At 34.8% G+C, this 19,818-nt stretch overlaps 3 protein-coding genes across 8 annotated transcripts in view; 2 read left to right on the top strand and 1 right to left on the bottom strand.

The window, feature by feature from the left end:
- The first annotated feature begins 3,901 nt into the window (after positions 1 to 3,901).
- On the top strand, positions 3,902 to 7,706 carry LOC139430893 (uncharacterized protein PF3D7_1120000-like). Its single transcript, XM_071198352.1, has 3 exons — positions 3,902 to 4,802; positions 4,866 to 5,270; positions 7,603 to 7,706. The coding sequence occupies exons 1-3, from the start codon at positions 3,902 to 3,904 to the stop codon at positions 7,704 to 7,706; spliced, it is 1,410 nt and encodes a 469-aa protein (XP_071054453.1).
- Positions 7,707 to 9,241: 1,535 nt separating this feature from the next.
- Positions 9,242 to 11,257, top strand: LOC111422254 (zinc finger MYM-type protein 1-like). The gene is made up of 2 exons (XM_071198351.1): positions 9,242 to 10,490; positions 11,067 to 11,257. Exons 1-2 carry the CDS (start codon positions 9,242 to 9,244, stop codon positions 11,255 to 11,257), a joined length of 1,440 nt encoding a protein of 479 aa, XP_071054452.1.
- Positions 11,258 to 13,552: 2,295 nt separating this feature from the next.
- The window catches only part of LOC111424434 (CREB-regulated transcription coactivator), a 34,222-nt gene continuing 27,956 nt past the window's right edge, over positions 13,553 to 19,818 (bottom strand). For 5 of the 6 annotated variants that reach the window (XM_023057957.2, XM_023057962.2, XM_071197172.1 and 2 more), the window contains 2 exons: positions 14,228 to 14,415; positions 13,553 to 14,178 (listed from right to left, as the gene is read on the bottom strand). In XM_023057957.2, coding sequence (XP_022913725.2) covers positions 14,231 to 14,415 — 185 coding nt within the window. In that variant the 3' untranslated portion in view covers positions 13,553 to 14,178; positions 14,228 to 14,230. The remainder of the gene's footprint in view (positions 14,179 to 14,227; positions 14,416 to 19,818) is intronic. The other variant, XM_071197171.1, reaches the window with a different exon arrangement.

Genomic DNA, 19,818 nt, shown 5'->3' with positions numbered 1-19,818 from the left:
TCTCATGCAGACTCACTTCCCAGGAAGCCTGATGATGAGGGCCGATAATGCCACAGCGGGCTATTCCTGCAAGGCAAAGCGCCCCTCAAATACGGATTGGAGTGTGGCTAGAAAAGTCGTCACTTACACATCCGTGGACCAGGCAATTCAAACGTTTAAGCCGTTCAAATCGCCTGGAGAAGACAATATCTTTCCTGCTTTGTTACAGCAGGGGAGGTCTTTGTTGTTGCCAATTTTGGTAAAAATTTTCAGAGCGAGTGTCGCCTGGAAATATGTGCCGGCAGAATGGACTAAAGTACGGGTATCTTATATACCCAAAGCGGGCCGTTCGGTCCCTACTCCTAATGCCTTTCGACCCATCAGCCTAACGTCATTTCTGCTGAAAACCCTTGAAAAAGTTCTGGAACGGTATATCCGTACGGTGCCATTGGTATCTGGTCCACTGAGCTGCCACCAGTATGCTTATCAAGCGGGAAAATCAGTAGAATTGGCTCTACACAACTTAGTTGGTAGAGTATCCAGGACGCTGCAGGATAAAGAAATCTTGGTTTGTGCGTTTCTGGATATAGAGGGAGCGTTCAACAACGCAATACCACAATCTCTTGAAAGAGCTGCTCTTGACAGGGGAGTGGAAGCAACTATAGCGGGTTGGATCCGCAATATGCTAGATAGTAGAATAGTTTCTACTTCACTCCACGGTGATACGATACGCTTCAGGCCGGGAGGTGGCTGCCCGCAGGGAGGGGTGTTATCTCCCCTGCTTTGGTCCCTCCTAGTTGACGATCTGATTGCGATAGTCGAAGCCGTTGGTGTGGAAATACAAACTTATGCTGATGACATTGTCGTTATGGTCAAAGGAACCTGTTTGCCGAGGATATCTAAAGTCCTCCAGGTGACCCTAGATACCATTTGCGCTTGGTGTAAGGGAGAGAACCTCTCAATAAACCCGCAAAAAACAATTGTTGTGCCCTTCACCAGGAAGCGAAAGTTGGATGGACTAATCCGCCCAACTATCCAAGGTGAAGAAATTCCTTTCTCAAAGGAAGTCAAATATCTAGGAGTAATCCTAGACAAAACCCTGTCATGGAATGGACATTTGCAGGGAGTTTTGCACAAAGCTAGACTATCCTTGTGAACTTGTCGCAGTCTTTGTGGAAAAAATTGGGGTCTTACCCCTGAAAGACTGTACTGGCTCTATGTGACTGTGGTTAGACCTATGATCACATACGGAGCAGCAGCCTGGTATAGGAAAGTCCGACAGACTTCAGTTATCAGTAAACTTTCACGAATTCAACGAGTAGCTGGATTGGCAATCTCTGGTGCGATAGGCACAACGCCAACTCTAGCAATGGAGGTTCTGCTTGGCCTATCTCCTCTGCATCTGCATATAGAGAAAGTGGCTAGAACAACCATTTACAGATTTAAGCAATATACTCAAAACTGTTCCGACATGTCCTACCAATGGGCTGCGGAAGACATTATAAGCACTGATACTGTGCTATCAATGCCGTCAGATTTGGCGGTATCACTATCAGTGATTAACGCTCGATACCAGATTGTACTGCCTGAGCGGCAGTCCTGGATCGAAAATGAAAATTCTCTGGTTCGGGCAGACATTTGCTTGTACACAGATGGATCAAAAACGCCTGAAGGGGTAGGAGCAGGAGTATACTGCCAGACACCTCGAATTAAGCAAGCCTACAGCCTGGGTACGTACTGTACTGTATTCCAGGCGGAAGTATTTGCTATTGACATGGGTGCTAAAATCCTTCTTGAAAGAGGGGTGAAGAACATGACAGTACGAATTTTCTCAGACAGTCAAGCCGCTCTCCAGGCGCTGCAAGCCGTGAAAACGGTGTCGGCTCTGGTTAATGATTGTAAGAGAACATTAAACACACTGAGTTGTGATAACAGAGTCTCTCTGATCTGGGTCCCGGGTCACTCTGGTGTTGCTGGCAATGAAGCGGCAGATAAGCTAGCACGAGATGGCAGCGCTGAAGCGTTTGTGGGACCGGAACCAGCAGTTGGTGTATCATTTGCGATGGCCAAATATAGGATTGGACTGCGGGCTGAAGAGAGACTTCGCCTACTGTGGACCAGTTCTCTTGGAATGAGACATGCTAAGGTGTTTATTAACATCGCCACTGTCAAACCCGGGAATATTTTAGGACTTGCCCGTAGTAGCATAAAAGTTCTAATGGGTGTTTTTACTGGGCACTGCCGATTAAAAGCACACCTCAACTTGTTGGGTTTAGTTTTGAATGCCGACTATGTGCGGAGGAAGCAGAGACGGTTGAGCATGTTTTATGCCACTGCCCTGCCGTTAACCGTATCAGATTCTCGATTTTTGGGTCGCAGTTTATCTCCTCAAAAGATCTGAATGACCTTTCGCCGAGCAAGGTATTAATGTTCGTTAAGAGCATTGGACTGCACGGTGAAATTTGATAACGATATCTATCGGGGTACAATAGATCCTTAGGGTCGCGGTGCAAGGTTGGTTGGTCCGCCTACCCGATATGTATTCTATGTAATGTAATGTAATGTAATGTAACACTAGAACTAACACTAGACAGCTAGATTTAATTGTTATGTAGCGCTACACTAAGAACTAGAGTCATTCGAGTTCAGCCGTCTTTTGAGACGTGCGGCTAAACTAGAACTAACACTATACCTAGAACTAGAGTCATTCGTAAAGCTAAGGTTTGTTCCAGCTTCATCGTTTGAAATCTCAATGTAAAATAAATAAAAGCCATAATGAGGCTTAAACGATGTTTATTGGTAAAATATTATAAATTCGGTGCTACACGTGTTTCGCCTTATGATGAGAGAAAATACATTAATTATTGTAAATCTAAATATAGATAGATGTTAGGTATTAATGTATGTTTAGAAAGTAATATTTACCGTCATATGGCTACAGACTCAATAGGGCCGTTAACGTCAATCGATTAGAAAGACCGTCTTTCAAAAAATCGATAATGTAAATTAAATTAGACGGATTAGTAACGTTTTCACGTTCGAAAATTGTTTAATTTTTGCAATAATTAATATAAAAGTTTAAAATTCCCCACCCCTGATTCATTGTGACGTTTTAAGTAAGAAGAAAGAAATCACAGACGTGATTTCTCTCCCGTTTTCTTCTGTTTTCTTCTAGCGCATAAGATTCGTAGCATTGTCTCTCTCTAGGAATTTTATTGATTTTTATACGCTCCAATCATACGCTCAAATCTGAGTGACGCGCTACTGAATTCGCGGCCTGTAATTTCAAACTTTATTATTTTTTTTTGGAAAAACTAAGCCTCAGAATCAAAAATTAAAAAATATGGGGTCAATCAATTTTAAAAAACTTTCGAATGAGCCAATAAAAAAAAATAGTTAACGGCCCTATTAAGCAGGGATAGACCAGATATTAAGCAACAATATTATAAGCGTGTTTAAAATACACCCAATTTTTTCTATAAAACTTTTTTAATAAATGTACATGAATAAAAGCAATCAAAATTTTCGACTGGGAATGATCTGAAAAACGTAAAGTAAGCAATGTGACATTGGGTGCTAAGAAAAAAACCAGATGATATCTACACCTTTGCATCCGAATATTTTTCACGTCTATTATCTAATAGAAATAAAGCAAATTATAAAGGTAAAAACGAAAAATTCGTTATGTTTATTTTTAAGCAGTATCTTTACCAAAAGTTGGAAGATCGAGTTTACGTAAAGAATACACAAAAAACGACACATTAAAAATTAAAACAGCAACAATTGGCACAACTATGAAATTAAAAAATTAACAACCTCTGTTACCTATTCGCAGGATCAATAGACGAAACGTCAAGGCTAAAGTAGACTCTAACTTGTCACCGAGAACCCCTCAAAACGATAACATAAATGAAAAAGCAAAATGTATCCTCGAAAAACGTCGCCTATCGAAATCTTTGGAATCCAAAAAACGAGATCCTTTCGGTGGAGTATGGAAACAAACAAGGATAAACTGAAAAAAACCTCTTCGAAATCTTCCTCAAGTTCTACTATTTCTAATGAAGAAACCAAATCACCCATTAAAAATTTAATAAATAAAACTCCTAAACAAAATGAAACTTCATCGATGTCGATGGAAAAAGCAGCAATTTTAATACAATCCTTGATAAGAAGTTTTATAACTAGACGTAGATTGAGGAAAATTGAAAAATCGTCTGAGAATAAAGAAGAAATTAAAAATAACGAAGTTGATTCTATTTTTGGCGGTGATGTTCAACCATCTATCAATAAAGAAATTATCTCTGAGATGGATAATTACAAAAATAAAGCAGCCACGAAGATTCAATCGGTATGGAGAGGTCACAAGATCAGGAGAAATGTTAGTTTTAAAAGTGGAAAAATCGATGTACTTACCGAAGAGCAACGTCGAAAAGCTGCGATAGTAATTCAAACTTTATTTAGAGGATATTTATCTAGAAAAGAGCATAGATTTATTCCTAAGGTTATTATTGACGATAAAGAGAGATTATCCACTTTGGTGGAAGAAGAAAATCTTGAAGATAATGTCGAAAAAGTTAAAAATATGAAAGAAGAAATTGTGGATAAAGTTTTAAAAAACGACATAATCAATGAAGAAAAAGATTTTATTAAAAACTTTGTAGATAAAGATGACAATGATATATTAAAAGTAATAATTGAAAAAGGTAAAGATTTTGATGTTTCATCCGAAACACAACCAATTTTGATTGAAAATATTGAGACGCCCATATCACAAAAAAATCCTTTTGATTTAAAATCCGATGTTAAAAACGAAGATTTAATTAGTACGGCTGAAGAAGAAACTTAAAGAAACTTAAAGCTTAAAGTAATAATTGAAAATGGTGTAGACGTCGTTGAGATATCTTCCGAACCACAAGAAAAAAATGTAGAGAAGCTTGATGTCAAAACAATTAAAAGACCAATTAGTAAGGATTCAACAACTTCAGCTGACTCAGTAGATACAGTGATTTTCAGTAATAATCAGATTGTTACTAAGCCTGAAGAAGAGTTGATTCAAGATATAAATCACAAAAACAAGGAGGAAACAAAACAAACTAAAGGAGAACAAGTTAATAAAGAAATCACAGGATATTTAACGACTATAACTGAACCTTTGAGAAGAGCTTTTTCTGCTGAAACTCCTTCCATTCCTCAGAAAGAAGATAAAATGTTAAAAGAGAGATCGCTTTCGACACAAGAAGCTGAATCACCAAAATATATTTATATTCCTTTAAGACAATATTCTGAATATGGTAAGATAAGAAACCAGATATTCAAATTGAACCGAAAGTTAAAAAAAAATTGGGTGTATTTTAAACACGCTTATAATGTTGTCTATTGGCTGAATTGAGTCTGTAGCCATATGACGGTAAATATTACTTTCTAAACATACAGTATAAATTAATGCCTAACATACAGGTGTTCCGTGACTCTACCGACAAACTTATACCATAGGTTCGTTCCAACCGCACAAATTTGACTCGTCGTGTACGCGTACACGACTAGTACAGGACTTTTTTCTGCGCATGTTCGTCCGTGGACACGTTCGTGTACGCGTACATTTCGTCAACGCTGTTGGAACGGTTTGAAATTTCTATGTACGTTTTATATTCAACCCTGCCGATAGTTAGCGCTGCAGCCACAATATATGATTTCAAACGAAATCCATTTACTCATTTTTTTAACAATAATGAACTAAAGTAGCATTAATTAGAAATGTAAAAAAAACGTAATAACCCTTACTAGAAAAATGAAATAAAATATGCATGTTTTTGCACTTTTTTGATTAATTTGTCAAACAAAACACCAGAAACTCGACCTGAGTCTTTATATGTATATGGCAAACTACTGGCACTATTTTTGTGAAAATTTACATACGGGTTTACCCGAAGTGGTCGTTCCAGCTAAAATATTTTCAGATTTCTCCAACTTGCGGTTATACCGGAAATGGACCCCAACTTCGTTATTTTAACAATTTTTATTGAATTTTTGAGATCCCCGCCAAATTTTAATACAATTTGATAAAGTCATCATATGTCTAGAGTGCACCATTTTTCAATTATTTCAGTCATTTCGAAAATTTGGGCAGATACAACGCTTCACAATAAAAATAATATTTCGAAATTACACTCTAGTCCGGCCAAATATTCCCAAAGTTTGCACAGAGACGACCCATAGCTTACATAATACTTGAAAATCAACCCCCAAATTAGGGTTGCCATTTAAAAAAATGAAGTTTTCGACTTTTCGAAATAGGGAAATTCGGGGAAAATTTCTGACCAATCTGTATAATTTTTTAAAAAACTTTTCAAGGGTTATGTAAACTATGGGTCCTCTCTGTGCAAACCCTGAGAATATTTGGTCGGACTCGAGTGTAATTTCGAAAAATTACTTTTATTGTGAAGGGTTGCATCTGCCATAATTTTCGAAAAAACTGAAATAATTCATAAATGATGCACTCTAGACATATGATGACTTATATCAAATTATATTAAAATTTGGTGGGGATCTCGAAAATTCAATAAAAATTGGTACATTCCATTTAAAATAACGAAGTTGGGGTCCATTTCCGGTATAACCGGAAGTTGGAGAAAATATTTTATTTGAAACGAGCACCTCGGATAAACGCTATATGCAAATTTTCAGAGAAATAGTGCCAGTAGTTTGCCACATAGATATAGACTCAGCTCGTCGTGACAGACCCGCTTGATCGTAAAGATACCCATAAGAGATACAAACAGACCGGCTGCACAATTGGAAATGAGTTATGCTCTGTTATGCGCAAGCGCTAAAGAACGTGACAAAGCGTACATCGTCGAAACCAGGTACGCATTTGACTTGTCGCGGACGCGTACATGAACGCGTCCGACGGTCGTTGGAACTCATGCCAACTTGTCGCCGACCAGTCCGCGGCACGTCCACGGGTCGGATGGAACAGCACTTTTCAACTGCGCAGGCTGGTATATGCGCAACCTCATATATTCCGGGGTCATTACGATCAAAAAATGGTATATCACCTACAGGTGAATTCCTCTTTATTTCAGAGATATTGAAGGAATTAAAAAAGTTTACAGTTAGTCTTGGCAGAACCGTTAGTCTTACTAATGCAGAATATGGTTTTCGTATATGGTTTTTGCAATGGAAGTGCAAAAGTGACCCACGTCGTCCTGTAGAAAGAGATGCAAATTGGCACGCTGAAGCAGTTTTAAATGCAGTTGAACGAAGTCCTTCTACCAGTATTCGTAGAATCTCATACCAATCTCATACCATCTGATACAACGGGAATCCCTCAAACCAACGTAAGGAGAATTCTGCATTATGATGGTCTTTATCTCTCTCTATCATTTAGAAAAAGTCCAGCATTTACTTCCGCAAGATTTAGAAAATCGAGTACGGTATTTCCAGTAATTTCAAAATAATTTAGAAGTTATTTCATACATACTTTTTACGGATGAGGTCCAGTTTGCAAGGAATGGTATTAACAACACACGTAATTCTCACATCTGGACGGATCAAAACCCACGAAACAATCGTTGTTAAACGGCTTGTTAAATAATCATCTTATTGGGCCTCATTTTTTTTAAGGACGTCTTAGTGCAGAAACTTACTTTCACTTTTTGGAAGAAGAATTGCCGAATTACACGGAAGATATTTCTCTAGAAGCTCGTCGTGGCATGTGGTTCCAGTAACATGGGGCACCACCACATCTTGGGAGACAAGTGATGGTATTTCTTAATGAAAATTTTCCGGAAAGGTGGATAGGACGAGGTGGTCCTGTACATTGGCCAGCTCGGTCACCTGACTTGTCGCCTCTAGATTTTTTTCTGTGGGGTTGCCTCAAATCTCGTGTGTATAGCAGTAATCGTAAACCAGATACACGCGAATAGTTGAAGCTACTAATTCGATAAAGAATGAATTGGCAGTAATTAACTGGCAATATTTTATGACACGAAGGATGGCTGCGTGTTTAGAAAATGTGGTTCTCATTTTGAACAGCTGCTGTAATTTTGTGTTAATTAACTACCCATTCATAAATAAATAAATTTATTTTTATCATTTTTATTTTTTTTTTATTTCCATATCTCCTAAACAAAGACGAATTCGCCTATAGGTGATATACCATTTTTTGATCGTAATGACCCCTGAACACCCTGTATATCTATATTTAAATTTACAATAATTAACGTATTTTCTCTCATCTTGTAGTCGTTCCTGTTGATGTGGAAATAATACGAAACACGTGTAGCACCGAACTTATAATATTTTGCCAATAAACATCGTTTAAGCCTCATTACGGCTTTTATTTATTTTACATAGAGTCATTCGGGTTTAGCCGTCTTTAGAGACGTGCGACTAAACTCAAATAATTTTAATTCTAGGTATAGTGTTAGTTCTACATAGTAACAGTGCTAGCATAAAACTAGAACTAACACTACACCTAGTGTTAGTTCTAGTTTTAATTGTTATACAGCGTTAGACCAAGAACTAGAATCAGGGCCGGCGCGACATAAGAGAAATTTAGGCGGTTGCCTAGGGCGCGCGAGTTTGGGGGGGCGCAAAATTTTGGCGCACGAGAAAAATAGCCAAAAGTTTTGCACTTTCTTAAATTAATCTTAATTGGGCTAAATTTTTAACAAAAGCGACCACTGTATTAGGCAACCTTTAACAATTGTACGTATTACATACTCGACCGGACTATAAGGACTATGTATAATATTTTTAATTTTAACGTGGTTTTCAATTAGTGTATTGCCTGATCTTTTTTACATTCTCTAATGGTCTCTAATGTCTCTAAAGGAAGTAGACATAAATATAACCTTACTTCCTATTGCTTTCACAACCTTTATTATTGTGTTGTGATTTAAAACATTTGGTAAGTGTGAAAATATTATGACGTTAAAATTAGTTAAAATATCGACGGATTTTTAAAACATCAGAACATCGTAAACAACACTGAGAAAATTTCACAAAAATTGTTTTTTAATAACTGTCTTATTTCAATAAAAACTCATTAAACCTCTTGCCCACAAAAAAAAAACATGCTGTAAGATAAAGCAGTTAAAAAATCGATTCTTGCAAATTTTTCTCAATGTCGTTTCCGGTGTTCTGCGTTCTGTTAAAAACCTATCGATGTCTTCCTCCAAAAGTGTTCTATGAATACCACTTGCAATAGGTGATGTTCGCTTTTCAAGAATAATCAAAGTATTCTTTCAATAGAACTGTCATGGCTGATGCTAGTAAGCCTAAGCGACCTTCTGGGTCGCAAAACCGAAAACGGAAAGCGGAAAAAGAGAAAGAAAGTGCCAAATTAAAAAGATCTCTCCTTGTGTTTCTTCAAAGAGAAGATAAAGAAAATACGGATATTCTAACAGAGACAAGTGAATGCAGTACTTCTACTACGGAGCAGGGAACAGAAGCAGTACACGGTGAAAATTTAAAGGATGAAGGAACATCAAATACATCGGCATACGTTTCCATTGATTATGACGATCCTGGTACCTGGCCTGATTCTATAAATGATCATTTGCGGCAAATGATTGTCTCACGCGGCCCTCAACAAAATATTCCAAGTCAGTTTCCCAAAGATAAAAACAACCGTAGGTTTACCACGGTTCACTTCAATAGACAAATGTGTAATGGAGAAAAAATACCAAGGAAATGGTTAGTTTATTCTCCATCAAATAACACAGTTGTATGTTTTTGCTGCAAGTTATTCAAGAAAAAACAAAAATCTGCATATACCTCACTGTGCCGAGAAGGAAGTAATGACTGGAAAAACATGAGCACCATCCTCTCTTCCCATGAGCGCAATGTAAATCACATTGACAATTGTCAAGTTTGGCGAGAATTAGAAGTTCGCCTACGTGAAAATAAAACCATTGACGCCATGCACCAAAAGAAAATTAAACAACAGGAGAGCTATTGGAAACAAATTTTACATCGTTTAATAGCCTTGGTGAGAACTCTGGGTGGACAAAACTTGGCCTTTCGCGGTTCAAAGGATAAATTATATGACCATAATAACGGCAACTATTTAAAATTTATTGAATATCTTGCATTATTCGATTCAGTCATGAATGAACATTTGCAAAACGTTAAAGATGCTAAATTATTTGTTCATTATCTCGGCAAGGATATTCAGAATGAACTTATACAACTGCTATCACGAGCTATAAGAGCAAAAATTTTGAATAGTGCTAAATTAGCCAAATATTATTCAATCATATTGGATTGTACTCCTGATATCAGTGATACGGAACAAATGACAATTATAATAAGATTTGTTGATGTAATGGATGAAGAAACACAACAACCTGACGTGGTCATACGGGAGCATTTTCTTGGGTTTGTGCCACTACAAGAAACAACAGGTGCTTTTATATCAAAAACAATCGTGGATGAACTCGAACAAATGGGATTACAAATTGATAACTTACGAGGGCAAGGATACGATAACGGAAGCAACATGAAGGGCAAAATAAATGGAGTTCAACGAAAAATCATTGAAAAAAACCCACGCGCATTCTTTGTTCCATGCAACGCCCATTCCTTGAATTTAGTGGTGAATGATGCTGTGAGCTGTTCCCTAGAGGCTACAATTTTTTTTAACATTGTACAAAAAATTTATACTTTTTTCGCTGGTTCTACAAAACATTCTTCAAAAACATGCAACAAATTTAACTATCAAACCCCTGAGTGATACACGTTGAGAAAGCCGTATCGATGCGTTGAAGCCGCTGCCATTTCAAATTTCGAAAATATATGACGCCGTTATGGATATTTATAATGACCCAAATCCAGCAGGTTACAGTGGAAACATCATGCGCGTAGAAGCAAAAGGAATTGCAAATGGTATAAGTACAATAGATGGTATGGTACAATATTCTTTTCGAAATCAACATTACAAGCAAATTACTGCAAAATAAGAATGCAGACATATTTGTATGTACGAAACAGCTGGAAGTTACAGTTTGATTATGAAGCCGAAGGTGTATCAATACAAGATCCCAAACAAAACTATAAAATATCATTCTATTATATGATTATAGATAATGCAGTAAATGCAATACAGGAAAGATTTAATCAAATGCAAGAGTATTGTGCTTTATTTGGGTTTCTTTACGATATTATTAACTTAAAGGATAAAAACGAAGCTGATATTCTTATGCAATGCAAAAAGTTTGAAAGTGCCTTAACGCATAATTCCTGTAAAGACATTTATGGAGAAGACTTATGCTGAGAACTTCAAAGTGTGTCTCGAAGACTTCCAAAAGTAATGGGCCCATCTGAAGTTCTTCTTTTCATTTTAAGGCATGATCTCCAGAATAGCGTTCCTAATATTTACGTCGCGTTAAGGATTTTATTAACTCTCCCTGTTTCTGTAGCAAGTGGAGAGCGCAGTTTTTCTAGATTGAAATTAATTAAAACTTACTTGCGCTTAACGATGGCTGAAGAAAGATTACTTGGATTAGCGACAATATCAATAGAGCAAGAACTGGCTTACAATCTGGACCTCTGTGAATTAATTTCATTATTCGCACAAGAGAAAGCACGAAAAGTAGCATTTTAATATTGTGGCCTGCCTTCAAAGGGAAATGTGCGGCATCTACAATGTTATGACGTAAATGTTAATATTGTTGGAAGTAACGATACGATTATGTTTTAGTATTAATAAAATATTAGACAATGTTATTCTTTATAAAGTTTTTAAATTTTTTTTCCTATTCATATTTTACCTATTCATTTATGCTATTAGTTCATTAAATTGGACTACATAGAAAATGATTCTGTATTCTGTGCTGTATATTGTACAAATCAAAGGGCGTGATAGGACAGTTTGGCCTAGGGCGTAAAAAAGCCTCGCGCCGGCCCTGACTAGAATCGAACTAGAACTAGAGTCATTTTAAAAATAAGTTAGAAAAAAACTAAAATGTAATATAATGGAATGACTTTTTTTTTAGCATCTATATTATTGAATTGACTCAGACATTCTTTTTTGGGTTGTTTGAAGTTTTTTGAAGGTTCTAAATGTATTTCCCCCGTTGAAGGAGTTTTAAGAAAAAAAAATCCAAATTTTTAACATTATTTTAATTTCACTCGTTCTGATTTTTTATACAAAAAAGTTGACGCTGCATGCATTTTACAATTGACATTTTCGTGCCTATAACAATGGAAAATTCTAAAAATCGCCACCGCAAATTCGATACACTTCGAACATTTTTGACGACACTTAGATAATATGTACAAAAGTTTGGGAGGAGAAGCGTACTTGAACATTGAGAACGTTGTATTAACGAATTATTTCCGTCTATTATTAAAACTCGTCTAAATTTCCTTTCTTACATGAAAAAGATTTGATTTTAGATTCGAAAAAATCTTGATCACATAAAAAGCGAAACGTTTCGTAAGTCTTGTTTTATTGTAATTTTAAATGACGATCTTATTTTACATCTCTGATATTAATTTATATAATAAATAAATTATTTTGATGGTCTCAACATAGATAAAATTTTATAAAGACGTCACAACACGTGTCTAAACAATCGTTTGAGAAATATGTAACTATTTTCTAAAAACCTCTTTATAAATCGTACTATGACCAACAGGAGTTCAACAAAGTATTGATGTAAAAGAAAGGGAGAAATGGATCACTTTCTTGAAGTGTATCTTCTTCCTAAATTCTCTAACGATTAACAACGTTCAGTATAAAACACCGCTCGTATAGTAATTTTTCTACAGACTACCGCTGTGTATATACAGAGCATATAATGTTTTTATTAAAAACGAAAAAGAAACCTTTATACAATGTGAGTCACGATTAAATTTTAAAACCAGTGAAACAGTCTTTATTATGTTTATATCATTAAAATTAAATATTAAAAATTGTTTTAAGTGTAATATATTTTTAGTATTTATAGCTCTAACGATAGAGAGTGACTCATCTTGTATAAAGATTTATAAATATGTTATGTCCGACTGTATAATCATTAATACGACACTATAAGATCCCAATTTCATAAAAACAACTTCCTAGAATAAGATAATGAATAAATAAATTCACTTTGACCTAAAATGTTTTAAATTTGAACTTTAGTCAGACATAAAGCCACGTATGTAACACGTCTATAAATAACAATGCTTTATGGATTCACTCAGAATTATTATAAACCAAATGTCCATAAAGACCAAAGTTATGACTCATCACATAAGTAGCTATTAAACAAATTTAAAATAAGAAATTATTAATTTTGCTTTAAAACAACGAAAATTTGGTCGCTTAAAACAATTTGTAATTGTATTTTGATTAGCAAAAAGTCCTCAAAGATATATTACGACCTTAACTACGGTCCATTCAGTCTTAATAATACGTTTGAATTGCCCATTTTTCCTTACCCCGTTTACATATTAAAAACCGTAGCCATCACAAACTAGACTCTTAAACGTATTTGTGCGCATTAAATTTTGGCCACTGACGAAACAACGAAACTAAAATGTAAAAGGAAAACTAATTAAAATAAAAAGAAAAACAAAATAATAAAAACTCAAATCTTTTTATTGAAAATAAAAAAATCCCCGTGTATATATTCGTTAAGAATTATATATTTGTGGTAAATATATAGAATCTGCTTTAAATATGTCAAAAACTTAACAAAAAAAAACATACAAAAAAATTCGTAAGATAACGTGAGCTATTTTTATAATTTATTGCAAAAAAAGTAGTCACTTTAAAGCGATTGCACTAAAACGGCGAAGTGAGAAAATGTATGTACGATTGATGACGACCGAGAAACCGTATCGTTTTAGAAAACTGTCATTTGTGAGGACCATGTTTTTAATTGGCACACTCGAACACTACATAGAAAAAGTTCGCAGACGGACACAGAATCATCGTTTCCGTTCGTCTACACATACAGTAGTAATTATTAAATTTGAATAATAGTAATCTTAATAGAGAAATCACTATAGTCTAACGATCACATCGAATAGATTTTCAAATTGTTCAGAAATGCCTTGGAGTCAGATTATTTTTACGTTGGGTCACGACACGATTCGTCTTTTTCGTCTTCTCCTTTTTCTCCCGCTCTTCTTTCTGATCCAAACGTTTTTTCGGCAGGTCTCTTTACGTAGAATTCTTCGGCAGTGATGTCCTACAAAAACATACTAAAAATTTTGACTGTAAAATAATCATTTTCGTTTTTAAAACACTAACCGGTTACAAACGATCCAACCGAAAATTATCTTCTACACTATCCGGTATTAGATTCATCCCACTTTCCGATAATTTTTGTATTTCATCAAAATCTAACGGTTCAAGACTTTCTCGTAACGTTTCTTGCTCTAATAGGTCTAGTTGTTTTGATAAATCGTTATTACTTACATCGTCTGGCACTGAAAAATCTACATCACATACAGTTTTAATTTACGTACTTAGTGTGTTTATAAAATATGTACAGGTGTTCAAAATTCTATATCAAAAAGAATAAGAATTAGAAATGTAGTAATATTTATTTTGACATACTTGAATCAGACTCAAATCTTATTTAATTAGTTTTTTGGGTTTTCAGCAACATACAGTGAATTTCACTTAAGATGTGATATACAAAAATATATTTCTATAGAAACCAGGACGTACCTACTTACTTTGTCACACATAAAATGCAAAATATGAATAGAATTACGCCTGTGAAGTTGGCCATAGATTTTAAACCGAAAAAAATGCGTGATCATGGTATTTAATCGATCTAATTTCAATGGCATCGTATTCATGGTCGCTTCTTGTTTCAAATTCGAAAAGAAAATTTTTCTAACCATTTCCTATAGTCCGGGAAAATCGATTTTCTTCAAACCCCAAAGATTAAGAAGAAGAGATTAAGATAAGAACCCCAAACAGGCTAAAATTTGGTTATATTTGAAGAAAATCGATTTTTCCGGAATATAAGAAATGGTTAGGAAAATTTTCTTTTTGAATTTGATGAAGAGGCGATCAGGAATACGATGCCGTTGAAATTAGATCGATTAAGAACCCCAAATAGGGTAAAATTTGCGATCCTTTGCAAAAAAAAAACGATTTTCCCGGAATATAAGAAATGGTTAGGAAAATTTTCTTTTTGATTCTGAAGCAAGAAGCGACCAGGAATATAATGTCGTTGAAATGGGATCGATTAAGAACCCCAAACAGGCTAAAATTTGCGATGCTTTGCAAAAAAAAAACGATTTTCCCGGAATATAAGAAATGGTTAGGAAAATTTTCTTTTTGAATTTGAAGGAAGAGGCGACCAGGAATACGATGCCGTTGAAATTAAATCGATTAAGAACGCCAAACAGGCTAAAATTTGCGATGGTTTGCAAAAAAAAACGATTTTCCCGGAATATAAGAAATGGTTAGGAAAATTTTCTTTTTGATTCTCAAGCAAGAAGCGACCAGGAATATAATGTCGTTGAAATGGGATCGATTAAGAACCCCAAACAGGCTAAAATTTGCTTATGTTTGAAGAAAATCGATTTTTCCGGAATATAAGAAATGGTTAGGAAAATTTTCTTTTTGAATTTGATGAAGAGGCGACCAGGAATACGATGCCGTTGAAATTAGATCGATTAAGAACCCCAAATAGGGTAAAATTTGCCATCCTTTGCAAAAAAAAAACGATTTTCCCGGAATATAAGAAATGGTTAGGAAAATTTTCTTTTTGATTCTGAAGCAAGAAGCGACCAGGAATATAATGTCGTTGAAATGGGATCGATTAAGAACCCCAAACAGGCTAAAATTTGCTTATGTTTGAAGAAAATCGATTTTTCCGGAATATAAGAAATGGTTAGGAAAATTTTCTTTTTGAATTTGATGAAGAGGCGACCAGGAATACGATGCCGTTGAAATTAGATCGATTAAGAACCCCAAATAGGGTAAAATTTGCGATCCTTTGCAAAACAAAAACGATTTTCCCGGAATATAAGAAATGGTTAGGAAAATTTTCTTTTTGATTCTGAAGCAAGAAGCGACCAGGAATATAATGTCGTTGAAATGGGATCGATTAAGAACCCCAAACAGGCTAAAATTTGCTTATGTTTGAAGAAAATCGATTTTTCCGGAATATAAGAAATGGTTAGGAAAATTTTCTTTTTGAATTTGAAGGAAGAGGCGACCAGGAATACGATGCCGTTGAAATTAGATCGATTAAGAACCCCAAATAGGGTAAAATTTACGATCCTTTGCAAAAAAAAACGATTTTTCCGGAATATAAGAAATGGTTAGGAAAATTTTCTTTTTGATTCTGAAGCAAGAAGCGACCAGGAATATAATGTCGTTGAAATGGGATCGATTAAGAACCCCAAACAGGCTAAAATTTGCTTATGTTTGAAGAAAATCGATTTTTCCGGAATATAAGAAATGGTTAGGAAAATTTTCTTTTTGAATTTGATGAAGAGGCGACCAGGAATACGATACCGTTGAAATTAGATCGATTAAGAACCCCAAATAGGGTAAAATTTGCGATCCTTTGCAAAAAAAAAACGATTTTCCCGGAATATAAGAAATGGTTAGGAAAATTTTCTTTTTGATTCTGAAGCAAGAAGCGACCAGGAATATAATGTCGTTGAAATGGGATCGATTAAGAACCCCAAACAGGGTAAAATTTGCTTATGTTTGAAGAAAATCGATTTTTCCGGAATATAAGAAATGGTTAGGAAAATTTTCGTTTTGAATTTGAAGGAAGAGGCGACCAGGAATACGATGCCGTTGAAATTAGATCGATTAAGAACCCCAAATAGGGTAAAATTTACGATCCTTTGCAAAAAAAAACGATTTTCCCGGAATATAAGAAATGGTTAGGAAAATTTTCTTTTTGATTCTGAAGCAAGAAGCGACCAGGAATATAATGTCGTTGAAATGGGATCGATTAAGAACCCCAAACAGGCTAAAATTTGCTTATGTTTGAAGAAAATCGATTTTTCCGGAATATAAGAAATGGTTAGGAAAATTTTCTTTTTGAATTTGATGAAGAGGCGACCAGGAATACGATACCGTTGAAATTAGATCGATTAAGAACCCCAAATAGGGTAAAATTTGCGATCCTTTGCAAAAAAAAACGATTTTCCCGGAATATAAGAAATGGTTAGGAAAATTTTCTTTTTGATTCTGAAGCAAGAAGCGACCAGGAATATAATGTCGTTGAAATGGGATCGATTAAGAACCCCAAACAGGCTAAAATTTGCTTATGTTTGAAGAAAATCGATTTTTCCGGAATATAAGAAATGGTTAGGAAAATTTTCTTTTTGAATTTGATGAAGAGGCGACCAGGAATACGATACCGTTGAAATTAGATCGATTAAGAACCCCAAACAGGCTAAAATTTGCAATGGTTTTCAAAAAAAAAACGATTTTCCCGGAATATAAGAAATGGTTAGGAAAATTTTCTTTTTGATTCTGAAGCAAGAAGCGACCAGGAATATAATGTCGTTAAAATGGGATCGATTAAGAACCCCAAACAGGCTAAAATTTGCTTATGTTTGAAGAAAATCGATTTTTCCGGAATATAAGAAATGGTTAGGAAAATTTTCTTTTTGAATTTGATGAAGAGGCGACCAGGAATACGATACCGTTGAAATTAGATCGATTAAGAACCCCAAACAGGCTAAAATTTGCGATGGTTTTCAAAAAAAAAACGATTTTCCCGGAATATAAGAAATGGTTAGGAAAATTTTCTTTTTGATTCTGAAGCAAGAAGCGACCAGGAATATAATGTCGTTAAAATGGGATCGATTAAGAACCCCAAACAGGCTAAAATTTGCTTATGTTTGAAGAAAATCGATTTTTCCGGAATATAAGAAATGGTTAGGAAAATTTTCTTTTTGATTCTGAAGCAAGAAGCGACCAGGAATATAATGTCGTTGAAATGGGATCGATTAAGAACCCCAAATAGGGTAAAATTTACGATCCTTTGCAAAAAAAAACGATTTTCCCGGAATATAAGAAATGGTTAGGAAAATTTTCTTTTTGATTCTGAAGCAGGAAGCGACCAGGAATATAATGTCGTTGAAATGGGATCAATTAAGAACCCCAAACAGGCTAAAATTTGCTTATGTTTGAAGAAAATCGATTTTTCCGGAATATAAGAAATGGTTAGGGAAATTTTCTTTTTGAATTTGAAGCAAGAGGCGACCAGGAATACGATGCCGTTGAAATTAAATCGATTAAGAACCCCAAACAGGCTAAAATTTGCGGTGGTTTGCAAAAAAAAAAGGTTTTTCCCGGAATATAAGAAATGGTTAGGAAAATTTTCTTTTTGATTCTGAAGCAAGAAGCGACCAGGAAATAATGCCGTTGAAATGGGATCGATTAGAAACCCACAACAGGCCGACATTTACTTATATTTGAAGAAAATCGATTTTTCCGGAATATAAAAAATGGTTAGGAAAATTTTCTTTTTGAATTTGAAGCAAGACGCGACCAGGAATACGATGCCGTTGAAATTAAATCGATTAAGAACCCCAAACAGGCTAAAATTTGCGATGGTTTGCAAAAAAAAAAACGATTTTCCCGGAATATAAGAAATGGTTAGAAAAATTTTCTTTTTGATTCTGAAGCAAGAAACGATCAGGAATACAGGGTGTCTCACGTAACTGGTTCGTTAGAACTTTTTTAGGTTCCAGTATTCCTACAGTTTTGAAATTTTGGTAGTATGGATTGTTCAGTCGGATCTTTCGATCTAAAATATTTTCAAGATGGCTGCCACTTCCGGTCTACCGGAAGTAGACCATAACTTCGTTATTTTAAATGGAATGCTATAGTTTTTATTACACCTTTTAATTGTACGTAAAAAAATATGTTGACTTTTATAAAAGTTATTGGTACCTAGCGTTTTTCGTTTTCGAGTTATTTTGGTTTTAAGCTTTTTTTGGTAAATTTCAACATGCTCTTTAAAACTTCATATCTCAGCCAACGTTCATTCAAAAAAGATCTACGTTAGCACGATTACTCTTCAGGTGTTGTCAAATAGATTGTCATTTGTTGTATCGGAGTATCTTATACAGACTGGTCAAAAATTGAATTACCGTTTCTCCATATTCAATGGGGAGAAAGTCGAAAATTTTAAATGGAACACCCCATTTTTTAGTAGCCTACACGAAAGGGAATTTAATTCTCTACAATTTATCTATAAACATTCCTATACCTATTTATTGTAGTTTCTCTCATATTCGTAAATTTATCAAAACATGCAGGAAATGCAGGAAACCGTTTGTATTTTTATTAGAAGGCATTTCGACAGTTTTTTGTTTAATTTATTTATATTATTATTTTTACTTACCAAAAATAGCAAACAGAAGATCAAATAAATTAAACTATTAAAACAAAAAATTAATGATAAAAATTAGATTTCAATAAAAATATAAATTTATAATATAAATTTGTTATAAAATTGAATTTGGAAATGCAATAAAACACGGTAAAATATTTATTTCGTTGTCTTCATCACTGGTGACCGGAAATATGCGATTTCTTTTGGTCTCGATATATCCAAAACTAAGAAATTCTTTATCAATTTTTTGAAATTTTTCCTTGTGATGGGCGTTAGGTTTGTTAGGCATCTCTCATTAAGTGTTCGACACGTCCTGTCCAAAAGTTTATTACATTCGCCATCAATACAAAATAAATTTCAATTATCGGCGTTGGAATACCATGATTTTTTTACCATGATGTTCAATGACTTACACCCGTCGTCAAATGTAACTAATGACAACAATAATACAAACATGGACCAAAAACTGTCAAAAATCCATAGTTTTCTAATAAAAAACCTGGATTTC

This window comes from Onthophagus taurus, chromosome 7 (assembly GCF_036711975.1).
Source record: "Onthophagus taurus isolate NC chromosome 7, IU_Otau_3.0, whole genome shotgun sequence".
Taxonomy (NCBI): Eukaryota; Metazoa; Arthropoda; class Insecta; order Coleoptera; family Scarabaeidae; genus Onthophagus; species Onthophagus taurus.
This window is presented reverse-complemented; position numbering and strand designations above follow the sequence as displayed.

Excerpts from the sequence above, each read along its gene's own strand:
- LOC139430893 (XM_071198352.1), top strand. The coding sequence starts at position 3,902 with ATGTATCCTCGAAAAACGTCGCCTATCGAAATCTTTGGAATCCAAAAA. Across the intron at positions 4,803-4,865 it reads TAAAAACGAAGATTTAATTA|ACGTCGTTGAGATATCTTCC; the intron begins GTACGGCTGAAG and ends AAAATGGTGTAG. Across the intron at positions 5,271-7,602 it reads AAGACAATATTCTGAATATG|GACGTCTTAGTGCAGAAACT; the intron begins GTAAGATAAGAA and ends ATTTTTTTTAAG.
- LOC111422254 (XM_071198351.1), top strand. The coding sequence starts at position 9,242 with ATGGCTGATGCTAGTAAGCCTAAGCGACCTTCTGGGTCGCAAAACCGA. Across the intron at positions 10,491-11,066 it reads TAACGGAAGCAACATGAAGG|ATAATGCAGTAAATGCAATA; the intron begins GCAAAATAAATG and ends ATATGATTATAG.